This window comes from Sminthopsis crassicaudata, chromosome 2 (assembly GCF_048593235.1).
Source record: "Sminthopsis crassicaudata isolate SCR6 chromosome 2, ASM4859323v1, whole genome shotgun sequence".
Classification (NCBI taxonomy): Eukaryota; Metazoa; Chordata; class Mammalia; order Dasyuromorphia; family Dasyuridae; genus Sminthopsis; species Sminthopsis crassicaudata.
The window spans coordinates 79,592,850-79,605,544 of NC_133618.1; the positions used below are offsets into that span (position 1 = coordinate 79,592,850).

Consider the following 12,695-nt stretch of genomic DNA (forward strand, 5'->3'; position numbering starts at 1 on the left):
TAAGCTCTCCCTTAGGAAAGGATCTCCTCTTCTCCTCCTTCCCTCCAGTAAACAAAGCACCTCTGATCTGCATTAATGCATTTAAAACCTTCCAGTGAAAAGATTTGTTGGCAGATGTTGGGCATCCAATTAATGCAGTAAGTGGATGGACCTCCACTTAAGTGGATAATACCTCCACCTCCCTCAAATCCCCTTTGCCCAAGTATCACAAATTCTCTGAGTAGATGATATAAATGTAAGAATAAAGTATGGCATACTCTCACATACTGTGAGAGTAGTTAGGATGGAACTGGAGATGTTTAGTTCGCAGAAGGGAAGTCTTGGGTGAGGTAAGATCTCTTTATCTAAAAAGCAGAGACTTGGCCTGCTTGGCTTGAGGGCAGTATATCAGACAGCTTGCTGCAAGGAAAAAGTGTGAAATAACTGAGCTGTTTAAGGATGGTGTGAGTTTTTGGAGGAAGATTAATACACTTATTTCTTCCACTATCTGTCTTCAGATAAGGACTGGGTAAAATCTAGGAGGAGCTGTCATAGAAGGGAATTCTTGGAGATGTATGGATTAACTAGAGGAATTGAGGTTCTATCCTTGAGCCTCTGTGACACTTTTACTTGGAATTGTTTGTTTGGAACCTGAGGATACTTGGATACATGGAAATAATATAATTTTGTTGATGTAGGTATTCCTTTTATAGATGAATTTACACAGTAGCTCCAAATCAATCATCATTTATCAAGTCTTTCCTACATGTTAGGCATTGGGGATACAAAAACAAACATGAGTCCCTGTCCTTTAGGAACTTACAATCTAGTGAAGGGAAACACTGTATACAAGGATATAGCAAAGCCTATACAAAATAATTTTGGAGGAATACATTGTTATCTCAGGGTAAGGTGGCCACCAGGTTTCACATAGAAGGTGGCATTTGAGCTGAGTCTTTGAAAGAAGCTGGGGGTTTTGGGAATGGAAGAGCTAGAGGACTCTATGTGAAAGGGATAGGACCTGCAAAGGAACAGAGATGGAAGATGGAAGACAGCGTATAAAGAACAGCAAAAATTTGACAGGAGTAAAAGGGATTGTGTAATAAGGTTAAAAAGGTAAAGAGATGGTCTTCATAAGTTCTTGTGCCATCCAAACTCATTAGACATGGCTAACCTTCTGGTAGATATGCCTTTCTGAATTTGGCTTGGTGCTAGAACATGAGAGGAACCAGGGAGGGAACATATAACCTATTACTGGTCCATATTTGAGTTCAGAGCTTGGTAGGAAGGATCTACTTGAACTTGTGCCCTAGGTTTCAAGAACCTAAGGTTAATTCATTCCATGATGAAGCATTTGGGTAAGACTTCAGTGGAAGCATTTAAGAATAAGATCTATTATTTTCATGATATTCTTAATTACAAGAATAATTAAAAGATATTATAGTGATTTAATACAAGATAAAAATTGCTTGCTTTCCCCTTCAATACCTTCATGTAAGGTATTAATGTTGAGTAGGACCATGAAAAATTACCTTTTGTGCTACATCTTGATGACAAATAGAAACTGAATGAGAACCACTAAAACAATGATTATATAGTACATACAAATAATACACCTGTGGGCTACACAAGGCTTTTTTTAAAATTTTATTTTTAGAACATATCTTAATAATGCCAGAAAAATAACAGCCATTATTCCACCACTTTAAATGCAAACCCAATACTGCTGCAGACACAGAATACAAATATTACCTATAGGCATGATTAGGTACATAGGCCATATTAAGACATGCCAGCTGGAGATCACCACATTGTTCTTACATTAGGTTAAGTCCGACAGCTTTTTTTTTTTTTTTTTTTAAATCTTCTTTTCACTAGCATTGCTAATAACCATGCCATTAAAAAAAGGGAAAACACACATATCTACACAAATGCTTCTTAACTTTAATTTGCACAAGTCCCTTGAACAAAAGAAAAAGGCTTGTTTTCTGGTAGGCTTACCAGATATTATTTGCACCCCAGGTATTCCCTGCCCCCAAATGCTGACTTGCTTTGAAAAAAAAATTACAGATGTTCTTAATAAAAGGCACATTTGGCAGCTACGGAAAGTGGCATGCATCTTGCACAGGCTCTGTCTCCATGTAGTCATACAAGCCTATGACATCCTGTCCGTCATTGTCCTGGTTTACTGAGGGACAGGCCAGAGGGGCTGCCCTTAAAAGTTCACCTTTGCAATTTCCCAGCAGTTGGCTACTTAATGCACTATTTTCATTAAAGGCAAAAGGGGAGTTTGCTCACAGTTGACAGAAAATGCACTTTAAGGTGTCAAAAATGGAAAATAAGGCATGAAACTTACAAAACAAGTTACAAGTGCTTTTGGAGATTACATTTTCTTTTGTATGAGCCACATGATTCTTTTTTTTAAGACCTAAAATGACTTCTTCACAGCCCACGTTTCAAGCATTTTGAAATGATTCTAACAGTTCAAAATGTAATACTTAAAAAGCGAAAAATATTAAAGAAATACATCGACTTACACAAATCACCCCTCCCCTCATTTTCTTCCTTTCTTTCAAAAAAAAAAAAAAAAAAAAAAAAAAAAGAGACATAGCATAACTCTCCCTTTCTCCTGAAACCAATGTTAGGAGAGAGATGAGAAGAGACATGAAGACTAAAAAGTTTAAGTGAACCATTCACAGCAGCAGAAGATCTTAGAACAAATGTTTACTTTTGTTCCTTTGTGATTATAAAAGAACATGAATTCCCAAATGAGAACAGTTGGAATAAACCCAATACTTATTATAGAGCCACTGGTATGAATTATAATTGCATCGATGAGAAATACATATTTATTTATGTAGGATCAGCTTCCCAAGTGCAGCAAGATGCCAGTGATCATACATCCTAATTGTTTTTTTTTTGGTGGCATAAGACCATTTTCCATTTATGAAAACAACAACAACAACAAACTACAACTGGAACCATTCTGGGAGGGCATATTTTCCCAAGAAATTCAGTAAAACACTCAGGTTACTAGATGCACAATAATTTACCCACAAAAATAATGTATTGTTGACAACCCCAAATTATGTACATTTTTCTTTCTTTATGTTTCCTGGAAGTGTAATCTTGAGGAAAAAAAATGTGGAATTTATCTCAAATCTGTCAATACATCCAGAAATTTATGATTTTCATAAGCATATAATTTTAAAAATAAATGTGACCTTATTATGTTAAATGAATATCAGCCTATCAAAGATAAAATGAAATTTAAAAATTTGGCATCACTGTTTCACCATTTTTTTTCCCCCCTCAATGGAAAAAAGAATATTCCTTATTTTGAAATAAGGCTGGAAGATTGATGATGCTCTCCCACAAGGCATATGATGGAGTTATAATTCTGGATTTGCAATCTATAGTCTGTGGTGCTATGTAAATCTATTCAAAGAAAGTTTTTTACCCACTTAAAACTTTTCTAGGTCATTCATTATTATTAAAAGTAATTCCATTAGCTGTTTGGACCATTTTCCTCACCTAAGGAGATCCAGTTGGAATTCGGCACACCAATTTGAATTTTCACATGAAATGGAAAAAGCACTAAACCACTACTAGGATATTGCCCTTTTGATATCTGGCTTAACCTTCTGAGCAGCACTTTTGTTTTTCAAAAGGTGGGGATTGAAGGGTATAAGAGGTTATAGTATCTTTCAAAAATGAATACCCACTATTCATCACTGATGTGGATGGCCCCCAAATAGTTCTTAATATCTAATGGGAAAAAAGGGTACCTGGGGGAAGAGTTAACCTAGAAGGAAGGAAAAAAAGATGAAGTCAGGAGAGAGCTAGAGGAACAGAAGAGAGAGAGAGAGAGAGAGAGAGAGAGAGAGAGAGAGAGAGAGAGAGAGAGAGAGAGAGAGAGAGAGAGAGAGAGAGAAGAAAGGGAAGGGGAAAAAGAGAGAGAAGAGGCAAAGAGAGAGACAAAGACAGAGAATGAGGGCATGAAGTGTGGTTTAAATGATCAGAACTTCTGAATGTGTACTCCTTACCTGAATTGGTTTGAATATAGGTTTCCTAACCTCTTTCCCCCCAACGAAAGAGAGATCTTTCTGAAAGGGAAAAAAATACATGTATATTGTAAAAAATTAATACTGATTGTTTTAAAAACCAGATTTTTTTGGGGGGAAGTACAGTCTATATTCAAACCAATGAATTACACATTTATTAATATAATAATGATTGAAGCCACAATAATCACTTTGTTGTGGGCTAATGGATAATCTATAGCCAAGATGAATTTTGACTAATTTTTAAGGGGATTTTAAAAAGGAAAAGTAATTTCATTTAAAAAAGTGAAAAAAACAATTAGCCAAACAGGAATATTACATATATTAAACAAAAGGGTTTCAACTCTAACAACTGTATATGATCTACTGATAAGATGTGCTGCTTATGATGACAGATCCAATTTTCTGGAATTTAAAGACTAAATTTTATGATCATGGTGTAGATACTGTACTGGTCTAATGAACACCACAGAAAATGATTAAAAGAGCATATTTCCACCATGATGTATATCACTGCTAAAAATGCCCCCACTAGCATAGTCAACAGTGTTGTTGAAATGAAGCTTCTTTTAGGCACAGATGAAACATGCAGATACTAATGAATTCATGACTCACTAAATAAGGATGAAATACTGCACATTTCATAGACATTGGAGATTAATAAAGCTGCTTCTTTTTTTTAAATCAATATCTGACATGCATTACTGTCACAGTATTTGTTAGAATCAGAAAAGCAGTCCACAGGTTTAATGGATAAGCCATAGGATGATAACTAATGATGAGGGTAGATGTTGTTTTGTATAGTCTTGATATATCAAAAGACCTTAAGAAAGGTAGAATGTTTAAGACTAACTTTAACAAACTGCATACATGGTGCCTGGAAAGTGTTAAAACTTACTAACAAAGTTCCCCTTAAAAGTTACAATCATCTTATTTCAACCAAACTTTTCTTCACGTGCCAAACTCTAGCTTCTCTTTCAATAGCTTTTCTTTTTTTTTTTTTTAACCATTAAGAACAGACATCCTGAATTAGAAACAAAGGTGTACCACATGTGCTTTTAGCTGCTTTTAGTGTTTTGCTTTCCAACAGAGAGAAATAAGAAGTAATTGTCAATATAATAATTTAATGTATGACAGCCAAATGAAATATCTGCATCTTTATTTCAATTAAATTAAAATGAACCTGCCAAGTATATTTATGCAACATTCATTATATACACATGATCGAAGCAACTGCAAGGTAATCTTGAGATGCTGATTACTCAGCTGTTAATCAAACATGACACTTGTCACTGAGGCCCAGCAAGTGTTCCTTTTCACATTGAGTGCCTGCATTTCCATGGCTTCATTAAAAGCAGTACAGCTATGAGCCATGAAATGGATTATCAGTAAACCTTGAGGGGGGTGGGGGAGGTGACAAACTAGCGTAGATTAACAGTCTCCTAAAAGTGAGTAGCATATTTAATTGACAATAGCATTATTTTTTTCATTTCCACTGTCATTTAATGACATAAGACTTTCATTGTTCCTTGCATGAAGAAGGCAATTAATAACCGATTATGCTTTCTGGCAAAATAAAACAACTAACAAAAAGCCCAACAAAAACAACACAACAAAAACCAAAACCAAAATAAAATAACAAAAAAAAAATCCTTTATGGACTGGCACTATAATTATTCTTTAAAAGAGAGAAAAAAAAGTACCTCTTTGGTGAAGCCTAGGTACCCACACTAATCACTGTATGAGGGAGAGTCAATAAATATGGTGATTTAGGTTTAGCATCCCAACAGTTGATTCTAGAAACACAAATACACCTTTTTGCAATATAAATTATCCCTTATTTATTCCAAAGACTGCCAAATTTCTTATTCTATCAGAAAAAGGTTATTGGTAAGGAGTCCAGCCAATGAGGAACGTCATTCTAACCATCTGTAGCATCACTGAACATGTGTCCTCCCCAATTATTGCACTTACAAGTGGCCCTAAAGTGAAAAATAACAATCAGAAGGTACAAAGTACTGTACATCAAATATAGTTCCTAGTTCATGTTGGATTGTTGCATTCTAATGTTGCTTTGGCAAAGTGGGGATTAGTTATCATCTTGCTGGAGAAAAATTCTTGTTAAAAACACCAGGCTTTTGAGTCCAAACTGCTGACTTCATAGCACCATGAAGTTCACAGTAGGAAATGCCTGCCCTGGTACTCTATCTCTGTCCCCTCAGAAAATGTGTAGGCTTGAAACTTTTGTCAGTGGAGATTTGGTTGCTTCTGTCACTTCTTTTTTGCTCTTCTGCTCTTGGGGATACAATCAGATATTTACAGTTTGGAAAAGTTCCCATTAATTGTACACTTTTTAAAAAGAGCAAAACTACCCATATGGTCTACAGTATATTTTACTTGGTTTCAATTCTGTTGACAGGAAAAAAAATAGCAAGACTTTGCTACTCAGCTGCAGTGCAATTGGACCTGGTTTTAAGTGCATATTGGGGTGGTGGTAGTGTTGCTGTTCTGAAGATGGTTAGCAAGAATACTGTCAGCACTAATGAAAATCATGAGTACTCTTATGTTCAGATAAGCACCAATGAGTGCATAAAGGACACACTGGTGGAAAACATAAATCCACCGTCGTTACTGACTCTCCCTTAGAATCTGTAAACAGGACTGCAGCACAGTGCTCTTGCCTTGTTCTACACAAGGTTAGGTACCACAGATCTTCCTCACAGTCCTCTTAATGGTTTTCAAGAACATATTCTAAAATAGGGAGAACAAAGCAAAGAAAAATGAAGAAGGATAAAAAGATCCCTGTTTAAGATTTAAAAAAAAAAAGTGCATAATGTTTGAGTTACAAAAACTGTTACCATATGGGCCTGCTGGACACCAGACTACACTTTCTGTCCCTTTGTTGATAAAAACCAATACACAAACACAACTCCTGCCTGTTGGCTAGAAAAGTCCCTTTATCCCATTGCTAGGTGCAATCAATTGTCCAATTACTCAACATCCGTTTTTCCGCATTCCAAACAGGAATATCCAATTCTTTTTATACTACATATCAGGCTTACGATTCACTGGATACTGCATTTTAAAGTAGAGTATTTAGTGTTTGGAGTATATGTTTAAACTCCTCAGTGCTGGCAGGTTCAGTGCATCCATTGCCAGCAATGGACTTTGAGCCAGGAAAACGTTTATCCCAGCACAAGAGTACTCAGGAGGAATGGGCATTCTCCAACAAAGGTGGTCCATCTCTATGCATGGAAGGGTGTGTGTGTTCCCTTTTGTAAGTTTTTGGAGGAAGTTTTGGGATGTGTTGAGAAGTGCTTTGCCGTGGAGGAACAGGTGGCCCAGGGATGGAATGAAGGTCCACATCTTGTGTTAATGGTGGTGATGGTAGATGCCTCCTTGTGCCGTGAGGAGAAGGTGTTTGAGGAGGTGGTGGGGTAAAAGGGGAGGGGCTGTTTGGGAAAAAAGTATTGCCATGTTCACTTTTTTTGCCCAAAGGGGGTGGCTGGAGATGTAGTGGTGAGCTGGAGAAAACATCAGGTGTCCTCACAGGTTCTCGTGGTGGTAAAAGGGGAGGGCTTTCTGGAGGATCAGAGATCGAGGTCCGCTCGGAGTAACGTGGTGAATACACTTTTGATGTGGGTTGCCGAGGAGGAATTGCTGGAGGACTATCCAAATGTTTGGGCATAATCTAACATGCAAGAAATAAAACAGAAACTTATTAATAATGTATTTATATAATCATCAAGAATGCAATGCTATATACATCATGAATGTTACATGAAGAAAATATGATAATGCAATGAAACACTGAAAGAACATCAAAATAAAGATAGTCTAAATTCAATGAAAAACATTGTTAATTCAAAGCCCATTTTATATTCACTATTTAGAGATTCAGAGAAGTAACAGTATAATAAGATCCCATTATTATAATAATATTTCCTTTTCATCAGATATCAGTTTTTTGTTTTGTTTTGTTTTTACAACTTAATAGGGCAAAAAGCATTTCTATTTAATGGAGTTGAGCTATGGTATTCTCTTTGGTGGTTGGCTTAGAGTATAGGACTTATTGGAGGACTGAGTTAATATCAAAGAGCCACTGTCAGAAGAAAATGAATCACTCTTCACTGTTTCTTGTTTTCATTAACTCATTTAAGCATTTAATCATATTGTGCACAATAGTAGCCAATGGTCCTTGCAGTGACCTGATGTCACTGGTTGGACACAAACAAATGAATGAACAAAGGGACAAACACATACACACCCACACGAGTAAATACGGGGTTGTATGGGGCGCAGGAAAGGGTCTGTCTCACAAGGAGTGTTAGGAAAGGTGTCGTGGCACATAAGTCAAATCTGGAAGGGAGAATAGCATTCACGTGGAGAGAGAATGTTGTGTTCAGGAAATTAGCAAGTACAATATTTTGGCTCTGGAACAGAGCTCCTTTGAGGGGCAGGAAAAGTGAAATCGGCACAGAAAGACAGGTTGAAACTCGGTTGGGAAGAAATTTAAATGCCAAATGATTTTATATTTTATCCTACAGAAAACAGGGAACCACTAAAGCTTCTTGAGGTATTACAGTCATATCTGAATTTTAGGAATATCAGCTTGGCAATTGTGTGGAGGATAGACTGGAGAGGGGGGAGATCTGACTAAGGTTATTGCATCCATTAATTAAGTTATCAATGTGAGTAAGCTTTAGCGAGCACACAGCAAGTGGTATGCTATTAGTCTTGGAGTTAGAAAGACCTGGAGTCAAGATGCGTTTCTGACGTGTTGTAGGTCATGGGTAAGGGACTTGGCCACTTCATGAGAACCAGCTCCACAGGTTTCAGTGAGCTACATCAGTGAGGGAATTCTTGTCGCACTAAAGAAATTAGACCCTGAAACCTCCCTCCCCACAACCAAAGCAACTTATTGCAATGGAAGCCACCCATTTCCCCCAGTAGCACGTGGCTGCATGTTTACCTTTGAGGGAGAAGATTCTGCTGGAGCGGATTCTGGTCTTCTTCTTGGGGGCACCGGTGGGGGGATGGGCATTTCATCAATACTCTTGGTTAAATTTATTGAGGATACTGAAGCAGATCCTGTTGGGCATTTAAACACAATTGCTTTTAGAAGAAATTGCTTATGCTCATGTTTATGAATGCAAATTCACAGAAGTACCAAGATATGGATCTTTAGAAAGCAGCACAAAAAATCTATCACCCAATTTCACTTACTTTTTAAGCACATTGCTATTAAACATGCAAAAATTTCTCAGCACAGCTTTAAGAAAAATAACCTGTTCTATATCTGCCTCATGAACAAAGAGCATTTCCACAGCCATTCAATTGAGTCTCAGACTTTTGGATCAGACAGGCTGGGAAAGCCTGCTATAGCCCCGGCCAGGTGATTCTGGTGGCCCTTGGGTTTCTTCTCCACGTCCTAAGGCAGTGACACTGCTGTGCTCCTGGCAGCTTTTTGCTAACCTCAGGACATGGTCCTGAATCCTTCCTACCAAGGTTTTCAAATAAATGTTATGGAATTTAAGAGCTAGTTATAAAAGTGTGATAATTTTGGATATAAAGAAGACATATTTTCCCTATATTCTGAAAAATGTTTCTTTCTCTCCAGATTAGGGGAAGACTTATACTCTAATCCTCATATTAAGATTAAGATTTCTGTGGAAATGACAGATGAATGAGGTCATGGCAAGTGAGAATTTTTGAAATAAGAAAGATATGGGTTCAAATTCAGCTGTCATATTATTATCTATGACCACAGGCAAGTCATTTGACATCTCTTGGTTCCTGATGATGAGATGTTTACTTTTATCTTTGTACTGACAGATCTAGAGTTTAACAAATGCTTGCTAACTGACTGTATGCAAAATGGGGTAATGAATATCTGTCGGACCTATATCATAATGTAAAGCATTATACAAATGTGTAAAGCATTGTACAAATATTTAAGTGCAATCTATCACTTTGTATGATTACTTTTAGTTTTAGAATAATCTCTGGGTCATTCTCAAATAACAAAAACATCAATTACACCAAAAAGTAGTTAGATAAAAAAACAAAACAAAACAAAATTTGGTGAATTGAGATTAAAAAAAAAAATAAAAAAACTTTTAATAAGAATCAGATTGGCTAAAATTATGAGTCAAGTAAATAGATACTTGAGGAGAAAAGCAGAGTGATAAAGGGAGATGAACACTGAATTTGTGTTCATTGGTTTCTTATTTGGGCACTTCCACAGGTTGTATGAGCCAAAATAAACTGAGAATGTTAGTTTATTTTCAGACTAACAGGTTTAATTAGATAATTTCCATAGTCCTTCTCTCACCATAAAAATTTCGTGATTTTCCATAAGCAATCATATTGTTAGTATTCTAGTATTCAAAGTTAAACATTTAATATTGATGGCTACATTTGATCAATTTATGTTTTCTTACAAACCATCAAATTTAATATATTTTTTTAAACTAAGACTTGACTTATTAAGCCACACAATTTAATATAGGTATCTATGTGTGTAATTTTGCCCATGTCACAATCTCTCCTGGGTCTCAATTTTCCTGGCTGCAAAATTAAGATATGAGACTAGATAATCTTTAAACTCCTTTTCAGAGTCTGGAGAAAGTCTACATACATTTAATTTTTATATTAGCTGATTTATTGATGTGTTAGTTATCTTAAAATAAAAATTAAAAGTGGCATGGAACTTTTGTAGTGATTATAATTTAGGAATTGCAATTTTAAATGTTTTTTACCTAAAACATGAAAAAAAATTACAAATAAATACAGATTTAAGTTTTTCTTAAAATAAATTAAAATGTTTTTTAAAGATAGATAGAATATGGATTCTACAGAGAGTCTAGAAGTATTTATTTTCTAAGAGACTTTTGAAAATGTCTCAGGGACCTTAATTTCATCCCTTGTAAAATATGTCTTTATTTTAAAAGGCATTTTCATATTATCTTCTTTATCTTCATTATAATTTGGGGATGAAGTAAGGGTCGTTGTCAGTTTCACATTTTAATAAAAGAGAAACTAAAATATGCAAACATTAAAACCCAGGTATTTAAATGGTACGTTTGGAGTTATAACCCAGTTCTAGGGAGTGATTTTATGACTAGACTTTGTTACCTTACCTTGGCACTATTTGGTTTAATTAGTGATGAATGACTTTTAGTCATCTTTTTTTCCCCTTCAAAGTAGAGTACACAAATTCTTTGAAAAGTCTGTACTTTACAAATAAAAGTAACTACATTTAATATGTCCCTTTAAGATTTTTCTTTTAAGATGAAGTTTTCATAGGAATGATAGTAATATTGAAGAAAATTATCTATGATCAAAGATAAAAGAATAGGGGAAGGCCTCACTTAAAAGATGTTGTAAGTCAGGTACCACTGCTGCCAGACCCAAGGAAAGTTTGAGCAGGAAAAGTTATATTTGGTTTGAGTTCTAAAGCCATAGCAAGTATTATAGGTGAGACTTAAACCAGATATACTAACTTGGGCCATGGGGCAGTGTAACTTGGATAAAGATGGTATCGCTGCCTGTGAAAGGAAACAAAAAAAACGAGATTTTTTTTTTTTTGCTGAAATTTGTCAAAAATTCTATCATTATTGCTCATTTTAAATAATGTAACATTAGACCAAAGTACAAACATATGTATCCAAAATGTTAAACATTGTTTTCTTAGGAATAAAAAAAAGGAGGGGTAGCTAGATCGTGCAGTGGATAGAGCACCAGCTCTTAAGTCAGGAGGACCTGAGTTCAAATCAGACCTCAGACACTTAACTGTCTAGCTGTGTGACCCTGGGCAAGTCACTTAACCCCAATTGCCTCAGCAAAAAAAAAAAAAAAAAAAAAAGGAATAAAAAAGGGACAAAGCTGAGCCAATATATTAACATTTTGATGTCATAGTCACTTATATGAAATGTATCCAGGATTAAGGTAAAAAAATCCTTTATCCTGCCAATGGGCTAAAGGAAAATGAAACACTTAGTGTAAACTATTCACAGCCATTATAGGGATATAGTCATGAAGTCATGCTTCAATCTTTGGAGGAAAAAAAGCAAATCTCCAAAGGAACTCTATATTCTTATTTTTGTTCGTAACCATTATCATGCAATTTGCAAAAATTGAATGTTTAGATTTACCCTTTAAATCATATGTGATTGTGATCCTACTGAACAATCTTTTAAGTTTGGCTTTAAAAGTCACATAAATATGGGCTTTCGTTACTTTCTATAAAATTAGATAAAGACTTAAAACAGAGTTAATGATGAGTGTTAGTGACTTTTTTTCCCTGAGAATATAAAAAATCCAATTGAAAATTCTATACTTTACAAATAAAAGTAATATATTTAATGTATTCCTTTAATATAGTGCTTCTAAAATGAAATTTTCATATAAATAATAGTAATATTGAAGTAAACAATTTATGATCAAGGGCAAACAAACAGGGGAAGGCTTCACTTAAAGGATTCTCTAAGCCAGGTACCCCTGCTACCAAACTCAAGGAAAAATTGAGTAAGAAAATAAGAAATTCATTAGTAGAAATCTCATGGCATCTTGATAGCACCATAATTAGAACCCTGAAAATTCTCAAGTCAATTTTTAAAGCTTTGGCTGAATGGATCTTTAAAAGATGGT

At 35.4% G+C, this 12,695-nt stretch overlaps 1 protein-coding gene across 2 annotated transcripts in view; it reads right to left on the reverse strand.

Annotated features, from left to right (window-relative positions):
- Positions 1-5,028: 5,028 nt before the first annotated feature.
- Positions 5,029-12,695, reverse strand: part of SOS1 (SOS Ras/Rac guanine nucleotide exchange factor 1) — a 174,137-nt gene continuing 166,470 nt past the window's right edge. The window contains exons 21-23 of one of the 2 annotated variants that reach the window (XM_074286643.1): positions 11,549-11,593; positions 9,016-9,134; positions 5,029-7,734 (exon numbers count right to left, since the gene is read on the reverse strand). In XM_074286643.1, the coding sequence (XP_074142744.1) occupies positions 7,249-7,734; positions 9,016-9,134; positions 11,549-11,593 (650 nt within the window). In that variant the 3' untranslated portion in view covers positions 5,029-7,248. The remainder of the gene's footprint in view (positions 7,735-9,015; positions 9,135-11,548; positions 11,594-12,695) is intronic. The other variant, XM_074286644.1, reaches the window with a different exon arrangement.